Source organism: Podarcis liolepis, assembly GCF_965112155.1.
Source record: "Podarcis liolepis genome assembly, chromosome: 12".
Classification (NCBI taxonomy): Eukaryota; Metazoa; Chordata; class Lepidosauria; order Squamata; family Lacertidae; genus Podarcis; species Podarcis liolepis.
The window spans coordinates 30,719,758-30,739,992 of NC_139563.1; the positions used below are offsets into that span (position 1 = coordinate 30,719,758).

Sequence of the window (20,235 nt, forward strand, 5' to 3'; positions counted from 1 at the left end):
TGCTTAGTTTTGCCATGAACTTTTTGTTAAACATCTATGAAGGCCAGGATCTTGCAGGAGCACAAATGAGATGCTACTGGGACTTGGGAGGTAAACCTTAAAGGCGAAGGAATACAAACCGGGAGCAGACAAAAGAGACCACTTAGCTGTAAGTGAGCTTAACTGAACTCCAAAAGATATCTGTGATCCAGTTCATACCCAACACTAAGCCAAACTATTATCTACCATTAACATGCAAATGTGAAGGTTCCTGGAGAAGAGTTCACAGCTCCTTTGCTCCTGCTGTTACACTGAGCCTTGGTTTGGTGTATCATCTAAACCCAGACTTGTGGTTTTATCTCACTTCAGACAGACCACAAGCTCTAGCCTAAGTTTCCACTTGGTTTACAGCTTAGGGTCTGAAGGACACAAACAGGCCCAGTTCAAGAGGACACACTAAGCCAGGCATAGGCAAACTTGGCCCTCCAGATGTTTTGGGATTACAATTCCCATAATCCCTGACTACTGGTCCTGTTAGCTAGGGATGATGGGAGTTGTAGTCCCAAAACAGCTGGAGGGCCAAGTTTGCCTATGCCTGCAGTTCACAGCAGTGCAGCAGTAGCAGGACTGGGGGAGGGGTAATGCAGCTGCTGTCCATGTTAAGTCATGATTTGGTTTGGTGTCACGTGCACACTGAGCTGTGGTGTTTCACTTTTCTACTGAACTATCTCAAATAAGAAACTTGGAACAATATTCAAGTACTATGCGTAGTTTGCTTCTGTTTGGGTGCAAGGTTTGGAGGGTTCTAAGAAGAACAAATAACTATTATGAATCCCATTGTAGTTTGCTTCTCTCAAGGATTTTAGATGCTGCAGTGAGGTCAGGCTAAATCCTTTTTTTTTTTATTTCGTAATATCCTATACCTTCACATATTAACTGCCACCACATGTCTGCCCTTCTGAGCCTTTTATTAAAAGCACCTTGATAATATACTGTGGTTCTAAAAGTTGGCATTTGTGTTATTTTTGCTGCCTTCATGTGTCTCATCATAGTTTAACCAAAAGGGGAAGATTGTTAGAAGTCTTCAAACTTCTAAGAGAATCAAGTGATTCTTTTCTGCATTATTCTCAATCCCAGTGTTTTAATAAACTCTAGAAGTTTGCTCTGGGGATTTATGAGTTTATGTATAAATTTTACAGCATAAACCTTTTGTACTTCAGACAGTATGCTCTTTGAACACCACAGCCTGAAAATACATGTCAGTATTAGTGCGTGCAGCAGTGATTTAGTCCATGTAACTGTCTGTAACACCTTGACTTATAGAGATAGATTTATGCAACACGACTGTCTAATTTAGCCAACTCAGATTTTTAATTGACTTGTCCACTTTTTAGTTGAGACATAGGCGTCCTTCGTTATCCTATAAAAATCACCTCTAAGTTTTCCTTTCTCGCACCTTTTCATCAGGAGGATAGTGTTTGATACTGTAGGAATACAAGTTTGGAACAGTTGTTTGAGTAGCCCTATTATTTCATCAAGGCTTGTTATTAAATATATATCTTTTGGCCAGAAGTAAAATTCCACCATCTGTCAGTAGGGTGCCTTTGTTTTAAGAATGCACTGTTTTTTAAAAAAATGGGTCACAAGAATATCTTCTATCTCTCAGCAGTGGCTAGAACTATTATCGATTGAATTGATCTTGCTTCTCAGAAACAGACTGTATTTAAGAGGATGTATATAATCAATTCAGGTCCTTTGTCCTAAGAAGCCTCCTTGACTCATGTGAAAACTTCACCATATTGCTGAAGCTCACCTGCTAAAAATAGTTTCTTCCCAAGAAACTTTGGAGGTTGCTCTTATAAACCTAAATGCTGGTGGTTCCCAGTGTGAGACTTCTGAACTTGTGAGACAATGAGAAGATGCTTCTATGTTCATCTAAAATACTAAGTGATGGTTGTTCTCTGTGTTACATTGTGATATTTTCATTTGTGTTTTTGTCAATATAGTTGTTGGAAACGTTATTTGTATAAGAAGGCAAATACATTCATGGTGCTTTATGTATTATTGGAGGCATTATATGGCTGAGGTTAATGAAGCTGAATCTAAACAAGGCTTGAAATTATTTTAACCAGCAGTTCTCATGACCTGGAGTGAATGGGAAGCAGGCCTCTTTTATGGGGATCAGCCCCTACTGGTTGTTCAAGTATGCAGACTTGCAGTGCTTCTAGGCCCATTACTTGACAGCTAGAATATACTGCAGTGGTCTCCTGGAAACAATGCAATTATGCACCAGGTCTATGATGTCTTTCTTTAGCCCACAGAATGCAATTTAAGGTGCTAGTTATGGCATTTATATCTTAATACCAGTAAGGCTGCTCTTCTCCCTTGTGTCTTGTTGCAGTCTCTATGATCAATCCAAACACCTTTCAAATGTTAGATCCATATGCCAAGATTATATAAAGTGAACTCACAGGGCCTCATTATAGGTGACTTACGCACTGTAACAGATTTTCATTTCTTCTGAAGGTTTGTCAGACTAACAAGTTTGAGCATTTCCCCTATTTCATAATTTATTTCTTTTTATTGTTTATTTAAAACATTTACCGCAACAACTGATTCTCGTCACATTTTACATGATAGAATTGTGCGACAATGAGAACATCTCTGCAGTTTTAGCGACATTCTTTCTTGTAACAGGGCATTCTTTGAGTAACTCAGAATTTTCCTGTTTGGGTTGAACTTCAGTCACTAAAACATGATTTGGGGCGTTGCTTATGCATACATTGAAATTTTAAGTTAGGAAAGAGTTTCATTTTAAATCTATTCTGTTTATATGTAGCAGTCTGAGAGTTTGTTTTGCTTCCTTAAAAAAAAATGCTGTTCTGTTCTCCTTTTTTATAGTTAATTCTATCTGTCATGGGTGATATGGGTTACAAGCTAATTTAATTCAATACCATTCAAGTTGCATTTATATTATCTGTAGGAAGGAGTAGTAGGTAGTCCAGGGATTTTGACCATCATTGCTTAAACAGGAGCTTTATAGATTTTGATTATGGGGGGGGGGGGATTATGCTGAGGCTACTACTTCAACCATCTGATACTTTATCAAAGAGACCTGAAACGTATTCACCTGCTTTAGACAATCCCAGGGGCTCTCCTAAAATTTTGCAGAATTTGAAACCTTCTCCCTCTAAAGAGCAGACTCCCAACCAGCACTACCCAAGCCATTTCACAAACTGCTTTCAAAAGTCCCCTCCGTTTCTAAAGTTATTTGCCCTGAGGCAAAGCAAGGATGGATGGTTGCAATTTCAGAAACACAAATCTAAAGTCCCATTTTAGGTGTACCTGATTATATGGATCCTTGCCACTGATTTTTCATAGAAATATTTAAAAGCACTTTTTCTTACAAAATATTGATTGATGGTTGCCATTGCAGTAGTGAATATTGCTGTGTGTGATTCTTTGTAACTTTTTGACAGCACAGCTTTAGGCAAGGATGGGGAACCTTTGGCCGGCCTGTAGGCCATTGCAGTCCTTGGAGCCTCTGTTCCTCGCCACCCTCCTCCTCTCTGCATTCTGCTCTGGCTGCAGAGAGGAGGAATAGCAGCAAATCTCAAGTGATAGGGGCCTGATCTGGAATGGGATCCTGGTATGGCGAGGTAGAGGAGCTTAAAACTGTTTACCACCACTGTGGTCCTGGCACAGATCTGGCTTCTGCACCCGCAAATTGCATTGCCCCCAAAGAATCCATTGCAGTGATTGCATTCTTTCTTCCAATGGAAATTGCAAGTGCAGTAGGTCCAATCCAGATGACTGACCCAGGGAACAAAGGTTTAATGCTCTTCTACCTCCACACCAGGGTTCCAGTCCAGATTGGGTCTCTAGAGTTTTCTAATTCCATTGTGGAGGAAACTTCCACAATGGAAGGTTTTCTCCAAAGCAGATTGGATGTGGTAGAGAGAGAAAATGAATGAATGCATAGGATGTGTTTGTGTGTTACTGTGGATGGAAGAAGATGGTGTGTGTGTGTGTGTGTGTGTGTGAGAGAGAGAGAGAGAGAGAGAGAGAGAGAATGAATGAGAATGAGGGTGGGGTGGCGATGCATACCACTTGCATGCAGTTCCTGACATTACCTTTAAAGGACTGCAACCCCTCTGATGGTGGGTTGGGGAGGTTCTCCACCTCTTGTATATCTGATCCCCCTCCCCCAGCTATCTGCAAGGGTGTGACTCTTTCAAATATACACATTAACTATTTCTTTGTTTTCTGATCTGAGAATACTACATAGATGCAAAGGATTGCAGTATAAAGTGCTACAGGGAAACTTGTGACAAAGAAATGACTAAAGAATATCTAAGGAAATAAACTTAGAGCAATGTCAAAACACCATGGAGTTATTTTAAACGAATACTGTAGCCTTGCTTAAGATAACATTTTTTAAGCAAGTGTATCCATTTTAATGGCTGTGAATGAGCATTGCTGTGAATGTGTACAACACTCCAAGGCCTTGTTTATTACTGCTGTCAACATTTATAGATGAATCATTTTGTGGAGCATTCTATTATCATTGAGAAGTCCCTGTCCTACTGCTCGTACCCTACTCTGTTTTGATGTAGCATCTACCTATGTGCTTCTTTGGTTGATTTATTTCGTTGCTGCATATCACTTTGCCAACAAAACTTGTGGAAGAACGGAGAGAGTTTTCAACCGCAGAAGGAAAACTCTATTCTAAGCAGGCATCTCTGAACATCAGGAAACTAGATAATATAGATGTCTCTTGTTCTTTGGAATAAATACTTCTGAACAATAAATAACATATTAAATAGCATTAATTGGATATCTGAGCAATAGGCATTCATGTAACAGGCTTCTGCTAGCTCCTGGGATGTGGGAGGGGGAAAGTGGGATTTGGATTTGGACCATGCCAACAGGTGGCATAAACAGTTCCATTATTGCTTTGGATCTAGGTCTTGCAGTAAAATTAGTAGAAAGACTGTGAATTTGCACAAATGCTGGTAGTTATAAGTTTGACTAATGCAACCCCCCCCAAGACTTTAGTTCATTTATTAGAGTGCATTCAGAGTAAATTTGTTAAGTTTGAATCAAGACTTAAGAGTATTGCCCCATAGAAATCAATGGGACTGAATTTAGCCATGACTAAGTCTGGATCCAATCCATATTTTTAAAATTACATCTATAATAAACATAAGTAATTGAGTGCAACCTTATTGTGGTATAAGCATATGTTATGCTAGTTTTCACAGGGAAGTATAAATTTAGATACTGCCTCAAAATAAGGTAGTAAAGGTAAAGGTACCCCTGCCCATACGGGCCAGTCGTGTCCGACTCTAGGGTTGTGTGCTCATCTCGCTCAAGAGGCAGTGAGCCGGCGCCGTCCGAAGACACTTCCGGGTCACGTGGCCAGCGTGACGAAGCTGCAGCTGATGAGCCAGCACCAGCGCAGCACACGGAAACGCCGTTTACCTTCCCGCTATAAAGCGGTACCTATTTATCTACTTGCACTTAAGGGTGCTTTCGAACTGCTAGGTGGGCAGGAGCTGGGACCAAACGACGGGAGCTCACCCCGCCGCGGGGATTCGAACTGCCGACCATGCGATCAGCAAGTCCTAGGCACTGTGGTTTTACCCACAGCGCCACCCGTGTCCCACTGCCTCAAAATAGTAGGGTTAAAATCAATAATGTTAAATATAAAATCAATAATGTTAAATATATATATCTGCTGTACTTTGGTTTCTTTTTTTGCGGTTCTTTGGAGCATAATAATAAAGAATGTGTGTTATTATTAAGAAATATAATTGGGGGTATATTTATTGTATAATGAAAGTCCAATCAGCAGCATATCTAAAGGTAGGGAGTGACCATTGTCTGAAACTCTGGAGGGTAGTCAGTCTAGTACCGAGCTACATGGGTCAATGTTTTTGAATTAGTATAAAGTCTTTGTGTGTTTCTATGTAATGTCAGGAGGCACATTCTTTGTAGTGTTAACAATGATGGTGTTTAACTCTGATATTACCAAAAGCCTGTGCGCAGGATGTAGTGCTAAAAGAACTGCAAATGGGCATGTTTTGTGAATTGTTTTTAGTTCTTTTGAGGGATACAAATAGCTAAAATGTGATGCAAAATATATGGGAACTGCCTTTTAAGTGCTAATAGTAGTATTTGAAAGTCCAGTGCAGCGAGCGATTACAGAGTATCTGGGCTTGACTGTCTTGTGTGTGAGGCATTAATGTTTTGCATCTTTTCATGAACTTCTCAATGTGGCATACTTTCCCTCTGGAGCTGCAAAAGTAGCAGGCAGTTTCTTTTAATTCCCGCTGACTTTCATATCTGCGATGAAACTATGCTAAGAGAATATATAATGGAAGCAATGAGTTGACATTGCAGGATTGTGTAGTAAGTGACTTTTACCACTGCACATAAACAGAGCAGTTATTCTAAATCATAGCATCGGTTTCAGTCAGATAACCACTAAAATCACTGCACTGTGGTCTGCTGAAAATGCCATCATCCTTCATCTGCCACATTAAGCCCGGGGAGAGCAGGCAGCAGTAGTGCCTGCACTGCTGTGGAGAGGGATGAGCCCTGAACCAAGCGAAAAGATGTTCTGGAAGAACAGTAACCTTTCCTATGATGTGTGCCTTTTCCATTACATTTTTGACACAAAATGCTGCCAAATGATTTAACGGTGACATTTTGTTTTGCTGACTTTCCCTTTTTCTCATTAAAGAGAAACAAAAGTTGGCTTTGGGAAGGAATGAGTAGTCATGCGTTTTGAATTCTGTTACAGGAAGCCTAATTTGTAAAATTATTAAATGTAGGATTTTCCTGCAGCCGAGCTTACGAAGGATTTTGTTTCATTCTTTTTATTGTGTTTTTCAAACAAGTACTTATCTCCTGTGATAAGGTTAATTTCTATTGTCTTCTTTTCCTGTTACAGAAATTGCACATTATTTCTAATTACTGAAACCTCCCATATTGGCCTGTGACACTCAGCTCAACACTCTCCCATATTTGCTCTTCATAATCATATATATATATATATATATATATATATATGCTTTCGTCGATTTTCACGGGTACAGGAATGCAGGTTTTGGTGTCCTCGGGTGTCTTCCCGTGTAAAAGTTGGGGTGTCTAGGCGACGTTTCGACGAGGTCTCACTCGTCATCTTCAGGCTGGTGCTTTCGGCTTCTTGTTACTGGAACAGAGCAGGATCTCAGTGTTTGAGTTCCTATAAATACTGTTGAGGGGGTGTGGTGTATAGCCTCCAATGTTCTGGGCAGAGAGGAAGTTCCCAGGCTAGTGTGCCTTTTCTTCTTTTGTTCCTTAATTACTTGAGGGATATCTTGAGTGATTTCTTGGGTGATATTCTGAGTACCACTTAGGTGGGTCATTAGGTGTGGATTAGTTGCTAAAGCCTTCGTGTCTTGACATCTTGAGCTTTGTGAAGAGTTTTTCTGAGAAGATGGCTGTACTGCACTTAGTTGTGCTCTGGCTTGGCTTCGTGTATAGGGGCGAGCTGTGGTTTTGTGTCTTGTGCCAGCCAGATCTGTGTAGGGATTGCAGGGGGGTGCAGCATCCGGAGGTGCCACCATGGTTTGGCTACTGGATGGTGTCTGTAATTTATCTGTGGAGAGGGTCTGGGTTTGGGTCTGGTGTGGTTGATTGGTGATGGCGTTCTGTGTGCCTCTGGATCTGGTGTCGGTTTTTGTGGGGAGGGCTAATTTCCAGATGTCTGGCAGGCGGGATGTGTCGTCACGCTTGTTCATGTTGTGAGGGTGTTTCTCTATCTCGATGGCTTCCATGATTATTCTCTTGTGGTGATGTTCCATGTTAAAGAGCAATTTGGAATCTGCAAAATTAATTTCGTGTCCTGTTTCTTTCATGTGTTGGAAAAGAGAGGAAGTTTTTTCTTCTTTTTTGACGGCATTCTTGTGTTCTGCGATACGTGCATTTATTCGTCTGTTTGTTTGTCCAATGTACGTGGCTGGGCAGACTTTGCAGGGTATTTCATAGACCCCTTGGTTTTCCAACTGGATTTTATCCTTGGGGTTTCTGAGGATATTGGCTATTTTTTGGTTGGTGCAAAAGGCTGTTTTGATATTGTGTTTATGGAGGATTTTGCTAATTTTATCTGTAGTGCCCTTGATATAAGGAAGGAGGGCCATGCCATTGTTTTCTTCTGTGTCTTAGTTTTTGGGGGGTGTTTCTTTTTGGATTAGCTTCGTAACCCTGTTTTGCTGGTATCCATTGGCGATTAACACATTTGAGAGATTCTGTAACTCAGTTGTCAAGTGGTCTTTGTCAGCCAGGCGTTTGGTTCTGGAGATGAGAGTCTTGGCTACGGAGTTTATTTGTGCAGGGTGGTGGTGTGATTGTGCATGTAAGTAGCGGTTGGTGTGTGTTTTTTTCCGGTAGATAGTGTGTCCTAGGGAGCCATCAGGTTTTTTGGAAGAAAAAAAATGAAAGAAACAGGACACGAAATTAATTTTGCAGATTCCAAATTGCTCTTTAACATGGAACATCACCACAAGAGAATAATCATGGAAGCCATCGAGATAGAGAAACACCCTCACAACATGAACAAGCGTGACGACACATCCCGCCTGCCAGACATCTGGAAATTAGCCCTCCCCACAAAAACCGACACCAGATCCAGAGGCACACAGAACGCCATCACCAATCAACCACACCAGACCCAAACCCAGACCCTCTCCACAGATAAATTACAGACACCATCCAGTAGCCAAACCATGGTGGCACCTCCGGATGCTGCACCCCCCTGCAATCCCTACACAGATCTGGCTGGCACAAGACACAAAACCACAGCTCGCCCCTATACACGAAGCCAAGCCAGAGCACAACTAAGTGCAGTACAGCCATCTTCTCAGAAAAACTCTTCACAAAGCTCAAGATGTCAAGACACGAAGGCTTTAGCAACTAATCCACACCTAATGACCCACCTAAGTGGTACTCAGAATATCACCCAAGAAATCACTCAAGATATCCCTCAAGTAATTAAGGAACAAAAGAAGAAAAGGCACACTAGCCTGGGAACTTCCTCTCTGCCCAGAACATTGGAGGCTATACACCACACCCCCTCAACAGTATTTATAGGAACTCAAACACTGAGATCCTGCTCTGTTCCAGTAACAAGAAGCCGAAAGCACCAGCCTGAAGATGACGAGTGAGACCTCGTCGAAACGTCGCCTAGACACCCCAACTTTTACACGGGAAGACACCCGAGGACACCAAAACCTGCATATATATATATATATATATATATATATATATATATACGTGTGTGTGTGTGTGTGTGTGTATATATATATATATATATATATTCAGAAACTAGTTTAGAAAGGTGCATTACAGCAGTTTGTAAAGTAGGGAAACAGAAAAGGTATCTTCCCCTAATGTGATGTACATATGTATTGGCAGAATTGGATTTTCTTCAGTGCAAGCTAGTGGCACTATGGTCAGTGCTGGACCTTGGGGTCTCAAATTTCAGCGGCGCCCTGTGCAATGCCAAGATTTGGTGCCCCTTGCTTCCCATGTTCTATTCTAAATCATAGTAGCGGTGCCCCCGTAACTCTGCGCCCAGTGTGACCGAACCAGTCGTGCCCCCCTAAATCTGCGCCCAGTGTGTCCGAACCAGTCGTGCCCCCCTAAATCTGCCTCTGCTACAGTTCCCTTTGCGTGTCAAGGCCCCCAAGCCACCCCCCAGGAGAATAAAGACATAAGGACACTGAATTTAGGTTAATGTTAATGGGCAAAATTTAGGCCACAACTTCTTTGGTTACAGAATGTGAGCAGTATTGGCCCAGGCATTGGCAACAACAGACTATATCTGACTCCTGCCCGCTTTGCAGGAAGTCTGGTAAGGGTAACCCACCAGTAGGGGGAGCCCCAGCGATGCGGATTGACTCGAGCACCACGGGCGCAAGGCTGAAAAGGGAAGCCTCAGAGTCGTGCCGCAGCTTAAATCGGCCCCGGTCATGCCCCCAAGCAACCTCATTGGCCGCCTGGCAACCTGATGAGGCCAGGGTCTCCCCCAGTGGGACATTGTCCTGCCCCCACGCTGAGGTGGGAGTCTAGGTGGCCTGACCGCACCCCGTCCCCACCCAGAAGTGGAGCCGATTTGTAATTCATTTGCTGGTGTGGTGAGAGTCATTCTTTTTTGGAAGACATAACAGAGTCTTGAATATGTTCTCCTTATTTCTATCCTGATAGATTTTGGTTTTGCAAAATTAATTAAAAATAATTTGAGGTGGGAAAACAGATTAAGCAATATATTAAGGCATGCTATGGTGAAAATGGCCAGCCAAAATTTGTGACATTGCACTAGAATACTTATTCAATACCATGTCTTCTGAGGACCAAAAGGCATATCATCCTCACACTGTGTGTCATGCACAGAAGGAGGTCTGAAGTGTGTGTGTGTGTGTGTGTGTGTGTGTGTAATCAATTATCTGCCTCCTTTACATCTTTAGTATAGTTTAAATGTTTATGAAATGATTAAAACACTTATCCTGCCTTTCCACTATATTGCAAGGTGGCTTATGATCAACATGATGAAAATGTAATAAACTAAAGTCATGAACTAATATAGTATAGTAACACAGCTGGGAGTATCATACCCAAGAAAGGGAGCAGGGAAGCCATTTCAAAAGAAATTTGACACAGTAATCACAAACACATGCACTGACATTTTAAATACTATGGCTGTGTTAGCAACAAATAATACTGTGCAGGTTCATAGAAATCGCATTCATGGTTTTCTATTTAGTTCTCTATGGCTTTATAATTTGATATTTGATATTATGTGCCTCCACATTAGGAAATACAAATAGTGTAAATATGGTGCCTTTATGAGAAGTATGCAATTATTGTGAGCCATAATATTAAAAAAATGCACAATTGGCTGTGTTTGTGCATACAAGTGCAAACCTACATGCCCCAATATCTGTAAATGATCACCATGTTTTAGTCCACAACTGTTGAAATTCTCAGGCTTTCCTGACAAATGTGCAATTATTTAAAAGTATACTACTACTACTGAAGACATTTGTGTTTGGGAAGGCTTTCCCTGAGGTGTAGCCTAGTCATTTACAGAAGATCAATTTTTATATTTGATGAAATGTTTGTGTCGTCTTTGAGTTTGTCTGGATGGTTTTATTGTTTGAGTTTGTTGAATTGATTTTAATGTTCTTACACTTTGTCTTTGTTTCTGTGATTAGATTTTCCTTCGCAGGAACTTACTGTTTGACAGGATATGTTACGTTACTTTAAAAGTTTGTTTTAATAGTTTGAGATAGGGGAGAAAAGCTCACACACTATCCTTCATTTGGCCACACTTCATCTTTTTCAGTTCTGAGTTCAAAGTTTATGTGTCATTCATCTTTTAACTATGCATGCTTATACCAAAGAATAAACTAGCACAACTATCTTCATTGTAGAGGCAGTTGCAGTAAACTGTTTTCTAATTGAGGTTGCAGAGAAAGGGTAGAAACAAAAACACAAGAATTTCATGTCTAGTGCAATAAAAATATGCCAGGAGTCATAGGAAATCATGATGAGAAGGTTATAAAGATAGCATGGAGGCAGCTATCATGTGCAGTGGGAGCAGTGAAGCAGCCATAGCAATTTGAAAAAGCTTCAGTCTTCTTTAAAAAAATGAAAATCTCCTAGAAAGATAGTTACATGGCTGCTGGTCACCATATGTGACAGATGACAATTCAGAAGAGAAGCCACAGACTACCAAAAGTCACAGAATCCATGTGGGAGCTGTCAAAAATTGATTGGAACAATTCTAAGAAAGGAGAAAAAGACATTTCCATGACAAAGCTATGAGTGAAAGGAAGAGAACCCGACACTTGTCAGGATAAATTTCCACCTTCCCCACCACTACATCTTATTTATGAAGATAAGGGTTTTCCCCTTCTTTTTGCAAGAGGCCAGTACTGGATTAACCATTGAACCTAAAATACTAGAACTTAAGTATACAAACTTTGATGCTAGTCACAGAAGATGGATTACATTCAGGATGTGTCTGAAATGGAGGAAAGAAATGACTCCCGTTCCTCAGCCTAGCAGCCAGCATAGCTATCAGCATTGGGAAAACTATAAAAAATGAATTGTAAAACAGTCTAGGAAAGAGAAACAACTTGTTCAGAAAAGCACCCATGGTCCTATCTGGGCTAGACAGTACAGTGTATCTCTAAAGGCAAACAAAATATGTATTCAGAGGCATAGACATACACCTTATTGCAGATTGATTGCTTTACCGTGAAGGATTTTTCACAACAAAAATAAGTTTGTATGTTTAATTTAAATCCCTTTGAACTAGAGATGTGGAATAATGTGTATCTCCACAATTGCTATGAGGATCCTATTACCACATGAAGGATTTTTGCGAGTTTTAGGCAAATATCTGATTCTTGGCTAAATATGGCTTTAATTATCTAGGACCCCAAAAGGTAAAGATACATATTTTTTACAGGAAATGTCCAAATTACATTTGATTTAACCCTTCCAGGCTGATGGGGTTGCTGTGGATCCCAGCAGCTGTATGTTTAATATACTAAGCTACCAGAAGTCTGGTGGAGCCCTACAGAACTGAATGGAAGTGGAATTATCAATCACCTCAGCTAATTAGAGTTCATTCTATTCCCAGCAACTTCTCAAAATAGGGTAAGGGGAGTAATTTTGCATTTTGCCTGTTTATCCTTTTTAGATTTCAGTTTCCTTTTTGCTTATGGCACTTCAAGTGATTGAGTTTTTGTCACAGCCTGGGTTGGCCACACACACGCATACATACACAGAGATGGTTTCATGGTGGCGTGATTTGTCAGACAATTTATTAAAAATGCGGGTGATGGCAGCATTTTAGAGTAATGAGCAGAGCTTGCATTGCAATCTGTCCAACCTCACAGGGCTGAGGAGAGTGCTTGAACCTGTTTGTCACAGCTAAACAGCCAGATATGACTCAGAAGGTAGAGGATCTTATTACATAAATGGTACTATCAAGAAGGAACCAAATCTAAAACTACAGCAGGTGTGAAGTTAAAATGTAACTCTCTGTACAAAATAGTATACATGTCTTCCAGCTCAACAGTTTTCTAACCAATGGTAATATTTGCATCTTGGTCACAAAATCTGATATTGTACAAACAGGACCAACAAGTTTATCTTTCCAGATGGCCTCACATTTGAAATCTGAAACCTTGATTAGGTAGTATTAAAATATATTGCTTGGTTGTTTTCTGTTTTAACAAAGATGCAATCCGTTGCCATCAGTTCCTTAATTTGACCAGTCTGAGGTAGGCAATCATTTGATTGGCTGGGGAAGCCCAGCCAGATGGGTGGGGTATAAATAAATTATTATTATTATTATTATTATTATTATTATTATTATTATTATTATACCTAACTGCATTGAGTAAAGGAAGTTAGCATAACATTTTCATCTCACTCTAATGAAAGGAAACACAACAGGGGGTTGTGTTCAGTGGTAATGTTGTCCACACAATTTGTTAGATAAATAGCTGAAGAATGAAGACACACATATCAATATGTAAAGGAAATTAATCATGAAATCAATAAGTACTCTTCCATTTAGGTGGTGAATGACTTGTTGGCACAATTTTCTGACTTCAGATTTCTCAGGGTTAGTGACAAAGGACATGTGGCAAGGTGTGCAAAATCGGTTTCTTAAAAGCAAATCATTTTTGTACTCATTATGTCTACTTGGTTTGATTTTATTCTGTTTCTGGTATTGGTTTTTTGCTTTGCAATTCAAACAGTCTCGATCAAGGGCTGAATATAGCAAACAAATATATATATATGTATACAGGTTATGTGCACACGTTATCAGCAATGTATCAGTAGATAAAGACGAAACACTTGGGCAGTTTCGCACCATTGCAATTTTTAATACGGAAAAGGTCTCATCACATGCTGACATGTTTGTCAGAATTTATAAACTGCTTTGTATTGTGAGCCGAAGCTGTTATTTTCTTTCTTTTTTGCTTACGTTTGCATTACAATTAATTTTTTCCCCTCATCTGCATAATTATGCATATTTTGAGGGTTTTTTACATTGGATGTGGAATTTTAGTCCACACCCTCCTTTACCTGTCTTTTCTTTTGCAATGTTCATATTTAGCTCCTCATTTCTTAATGTAATGGAAACCCCATTATTCGGTGTGCATGATTTAGGAGTTCTCCTCATGTCGTCTTTCTGAAGTGGAGATTGGAGAAGAATTCAGCTGATTTGCCTATTGAAATCATTTCTTGCTATTATCCATTGAAACCTGTGGCATCTTTCATGTTTCCTTTTTTACTCTGAAGTCCGATACCCACTGTCAGACTCTCATATTCTTGTCTGAGTCTTGCTAGGTCAAAAGTAAAATATGCAAGTGCCTTTCAGTTTCCCTTTGTTAGAAATTTCCGCGTTAACGCACCAGATGCAACTATCAGCGTGAGTACGTAGTTCAAGGCCCCCCCCATCTAATCAGAGCACATGTAAGTTTTCCCAAAGTTTTCCTGCAGTGTTAAAAGTTTTAAATATGAAACATGATGGAATTAAGGGAAATAATGTGATTGGCATGTACAGTGTCTGCCATATAAATGCCGTAAAAATCACAGTAAAGCCAACTTGCTATATTTCCTAATAAATATTGAAAAAGCAGGAATCTGTAACTCAGAGGTCTGGATCCGCAGATGTCTTGTGCAAGCGCAAATGCAATTTCTCTGCTGCAGCCCCTGTGCCTCATCACTGTCCCTTGACCCTCAAAAGCTTTTCATCGGTGTGGAGGCTGTCATAGGGAGGGAATGAGTCCGAAAAGCCCCACTGTGCAAGTGGTGTTCCATTCATTTGTTTCTGGATCCAGCTCAGTAACTATAGATGCCCTATTGACATTATAAAACAATTGCTTCATGAGAACGCTGTGTGCTGCTTTGTAATTGTCAATCAACTCCTGCCTTTCCTGATTGGACACAAGAAGTATAGTTAATCTGGTATATTATCGTGCTATATAGTTAAGAGTTCTGACAAGGAGAAGCTTGCTCTCTTTGTATAATCATGTCTGTTTTAATTAAAATCTTTTCTATAGCCGAAAGGTCACCACTCTCCATTTTCCACACCTAAATGGCAGTTTCTTTTTTTAAAGCACTATGAATGAGGAGAAATGGATGATACTTAATGGCTAATTCACTTCCATATGCACTTGGAAATGTAACACTAATCCTAAATTGTCTCTTTTCAGTCTCAATCTGCTGTGATGTTGAAATGTTTCATAAGTCACTAGAACTGTTAAAAATGGTAAATGTTAATCTTTTTTTTCTTATCACTTTACTGTGTAGATACTCTTCATGAGACACTACTCTGCCACAACTCATCCCCGGAGGCAGTCCTGGAAACTACTTTTATAAATGTGATTTTAAGCTGTGGATAAGACTTTCAATAGAACACAAACTAAAGGAAAACAGTGTATTTATCCCTTCCATATTCCTAGTTATGACAAATACTTGAGTTTGCTTGCCAGGTCTTGTAGAATGTAACCGATTGGTATGTTACTTGAACTGACAAGGCAGTTAATTTACTTGAATTTTTTCCCCTTTGCACTAATCAGGCACATTGGTATGTGCATTTCTGGAAAATACTGGATAAATGTCTTGTCTGAAATGTTCTATTAAGTAATTTTGTCTCCCATTGCTAGTCCTTGGCAAATGATGATGTACAGTATTTAGAGCCACTGAAGAGTGACAGGAGCCTATGGGACTTAAATACTTTATGTGATGTTGTTGAATAGGAAAAGCAATGCTTTGTCATTTGTTGGCTGCTCTACTTTTTGTGCCTCTTAATAAGCAAATTCTTATATAAATGTGTTGAAGAGCTATATGTAAAAGGCTTGTTTCTGTAAAAGTGTTCAGTATAGTGGCAATCAGATATCTGTAAAAAACATTTCATACATTTCTCATGATGAAGTAAGTTTTGCTATATAATAATTGACTTTGTGCCTATTAGTATGTTAAGTTGAAAGAGTCACTGAGTGAACACATTTGGCTTGAGAAGAGGGGAACCCAAATCTTGTGGCTTTGTCTCGGTGGGTTTGTGTGTTCTGGACTGGGGGTGCTTCCTTTGAAAGCCAGCAACAATTCCTATACAGTAAGCCTGCAACATATGTAGAGGTTAAGTTCTGGGTGTTGTGCCTAAAGCCAAAATTGTATGTAGTCAATACACATTGTGTTCAGCAGTGGGTGGGTTTGCCAAACCCTTTTTCTACCAAACAGACAGTCCCTTCCCACCCTATTATTATTATTATTATTATTATTATTATTATTATTATTATTATTATTATTATTTTGCCAAGCAGGTATAGCTGGATATGAACAAGTTAAATGTGCATAAGTTGTGGGCTTACTGCATGGTAATTTGGGAAAGAACAAAAAGCTGGTCAACCAGTGTTACTGATCAAGACATACCCAGTAGCAGTCTGTGTTTCTGTTTAAGACTTGTAATTTTTTCAGATAATTTACTAGACAGCATAAGCATTTGAAATGCTTATTTTTGCCCTTCTTTGAACAAAGCTGTTTGTGCATTTGTACCTGTAACATTGAAGTATATAAGTTGCGATCCAACAAAGATACTCATGGGGTTGGTAGAACTACAAGGTTCCTTTGAAATATTCATTGCTCAAAAGTATTCCAGTCGTCATTGTTGAAAAAGCAAGCTGCATTTTAAAGTGAAATTTGGCTTGGCTCTTCTGCAGTACAGGAAATGTCAAAGAACCCTTCCACTAGGTGGGTGTCTTCCTTATGCACACTAATCACTTTGTTGGATCACAGCCATTGTATTGAAAATTATTGGGTATATGAAAATACGGCGGTATCTTGGAGCATTTTCAAGGTATATTTTATAACCAGAGTTATAAACCTGGAAATTAGAATAATAATAGCTGTATAAAATAACAGGAAATGATACATTAGTGTATTTTCATGGCTATGGCTAGACACTGTATCATATTTGGATATGTTCAATAAAATAACTAGATCTCCTTGGTTTGAAATAAGCATTTTGTCAAGACTGTAATAACATTGTGTTCTAAATTTAAATATGCACATTAGAATGGGCTGAAAAGAGGCTAGATGCATCAATGTTTTGGCTAAGATTTGGTATAAATGTTGGCATGTGAATATAAAACTCATTCTGCATTAAAACATTTTATATTTACATGCTTATTTACCTCTCTTAAAGAGGTAAATAAGCATGTAAATATAAAATGTTTTAATGCAGAATGTTATTTCTCCAGAATGTTTTTTCTCCAGAACGGCGGGCACAAGAGAAGGTGCAAGATGCTGGTATGGTTCTTGTGGCTGGTTGTACAGCAGACTGCTATAGCCCTGATATTTCCTGTTGCAAAACAGGCTTCCACTAGTGTTGCACTGGATTTCATATTAAGGAAGCAGTATTCTTGCCCTTGCACTAGCTCAGCAGCCCTTGAATTAGTGGTTAGAAAACATTGACTCTGGGCCAGAAAATTTATACATTTTTTTGTCTTAGCCTGAGTAGAGCTTAAATAATATATATTCCTATTTAATATGAGAAGGTTGTTAGTAAATATCTGCTTAGTGATCCCTAATAACTGATATAAAAACAAATACATTAACTTCTCGGGGGGAAAGGGTATATTGATTCCCATGCCTCAATCCAGCCATCCAATACGAAGTAGTATAATTTTCACTATGCATGCGGAATTTACCTCTGCCTGAATTGTGTTTGTGTATTTTATTTTACATTGCTTTGGGCAGATTCATAGGAAGCAGTTGGTTTTTCTTAACATAAATACATAGATTTTACCTTAGGTGTAAGGGCAGATGTGTGTATGCGTGTAAAGCGTTCTTTGTTCACTGTGCATGTTGAACTATTTATTTGGGTGAATTTGGGAAATCATAATTAAGGTGCTTACAGATTGACCTTATATATATATACTGCTGCTTGCCTTGAGTTTTTAGACTTTGTTTCTTCGTAGAGCTTCAGAGCCCTCTTTCAAAATACGGTCGTACCTCGGAAGTCAAAAGGAATCCGTTCTGGAAGTCCGTTTGACTTCCAAAACATTTGGAAACTAAGGTGTGGCTTCCGATTGGCTGCAGGAAGCAGAAGTGAAGAAGTGGTTCTAGAAATGTTCAACATAGAACGAATGCTTGAAAATTTAACAGCTGAATTCATATTCTGTATTAGAGTAGCAATAGAGGGGCCGTTTTACTAAAGAGATGCTTAGCATTCATCTTGCTTTATATCTGAGCTATCTTAATACTAACATAGGCTTGAACCAAAAAGAAAAATGATACGCACACCTGTCCAACTGCTGTTATTGCTCTAAAGCATATTTTTAACTAATATGTAGAGATGGATACTGGTGGCATGGAACAGTACTCTTGGAATCTGTGCCTGAAAGCATCTGCTTCTTGTTGCTGCATTTTAAAAGAGAGCTGGTCCATAATTTTTATGGTTGTGTAAAATCCTAAACTGGCTCAACTGTTTAAAGGCATTCCAATTAGGTATTCAGATGCCCATTAAGAACAATCCTTTACTGCTTCATGTTGTGGAAATTTTGTATATCTTTTTATAAAGTCACGATACCTAGCATTACCAACATGTATACAAAATTTACTTGTTTGCTGTTTTAATATTGTATGCTATGTGGTTTTTATTTATTAACTTTCTGCAAAGCAACATTTGTGAAGTTTTCTTTACAGATTAAGTTTATTAATAAAGAGTTCTTAGGAAATTACTTTGAGAGCCAAAGATGGTTGTAGCTGTCTTATGAATGAAATATTCTTTTTTTAATATATTATTCTTCAGAGCTTTGAATCTCTACAGTGACTTACAAATATGCAAAAAACCCAAACATTTTTCTTTAGCTCTTCATTTAGACAAGCCCAGGTCCTCCTCCCCACCCCCATGTTCATTGTAAGACTTCTGCAGGCCAGCTGATAAGATTCCCTCCTCTGCAGGTAGGCGCAATGTAATGAAATTGGACGTGCATGCTAGGCTTTGTAAATAGAATGAGATTGACCCCCAGCCATTATCTCATTTATCTGATTTACATGGTAAAATCAGGATCTACAGTATTGATTAGAACATAATTAGCTAATTATGAGCAGGAAAATACAGACTTATGTGGGGTTTGAGCACAGCAGGCTGAAGTGCTGAAAGATTTCCAAGGGCATGAGCAGATGGAGATCACTTTATTAAAGAACAAAACAGACGTGTTTCAGGTATGGAAGTGTCTAATCAACTTCCCCTGCTGTGCCGAGATACTTGACCTCAATTCAGTATTTTTGTTTGTGAAAAAGTATTTTCTGTCAGCTGCTAATTTCTTTTAAAAAAATATTATTTAACCTCTCAATCTGACTGAGACAAATAGTAGAGCTGTTTCTCCTTCTGTTTCTCTATCCAGTTTACAGTGTTTACAGGGCTATTGCTTCCATAAGCCAAGGTGAGCCTCTTGGCTCTGTCAGTGGCTTGGGAAGGGTAGTGGATCATGCCCAGCCACCCCTGCTGCTAGGACATCTCCAGGGCTGTCCATAGAGATATGTCTGCATCTCTGCCATTGTGCACCAGCTCCATCCAGAAAAGACTAAGGTTGGGCTTGGGTGTGCCTGCTAGCACCTGCCATTTGGTTGCAGTGGCAAATGTAATAGAAGTTTTAACTTACTCATAAACTTTAAATAGTATACTTGCTGCTGCAGTGAAGCACCCGGTGGCAGTCCTAGAGGTGTCCTTGGCTGCTTTGCCCAGTCTTCCTAGAGGTTCATTGGGAGGAGATGACCACCCAGTAAGCTTGTCAGAGCACCTGTGCTGCCACTGCTGCAATGGAAAAATTGGGGGGAGGGGGAGCCAAGTGAGGAAGATGAGGTCATAGTGCCATTTGCTAGTCTGCCTCAGACATCATTGTATCTTCGGCCGGTTGTGGCTGTTTAAAATTGGAATTTAACAACTTGGCCGACTATCTGGCATAAGGATAAAACTGATTTAGTTCTGATTTATAGTATCATGTTCAGTAGTTATTTAACCAAATACATTGTTTTAACCTTTTCATCTCATTTTTTTTTAAAAAAATAAGAAACAGAAGGCTTAAATCTTGTAGCCTGAATTTAGCACTTGCTACGTGTCAACTGCAACCCTAGCAAAATGCCAAAAGCAAGTTACATTATCCTGCTAGCATC

General features: G+C 39.5%; 1 protein-coding gene across 15 annotated transcripts in view; it reads left to right on the plus strand.

The window, feature by feature from the left end:
* Positions 1-20,235, plus strand: part of PHF14 (PHD finger protein 14) — a 126,218-nt gene that overhangs the window by 50,272 nt on the left and 55,711 nt on the right. For 2 of the 15 annotated variants that reach the window (XM_083467917.1, XM_083467916.1), the window contains exon 17: positions 15,367-17,236. The exons of 12 other annotated variants lie outside the window; for them this stretch is intronic. In XM_083467917.1, the coding sequence (XP_083324043.1) occupies positions 15,367-15,379 (13 nt within the window). In that variant the 3' untranslated portion in view covers positions 15,380-17,236. Of the gene's footprint in view, positions 1-15,366; positions 17,237-20,235 lie in introns of those variants that run through there. One more of the 15 variants, XR_014517657.1, reaches the window with a different exon arrangement.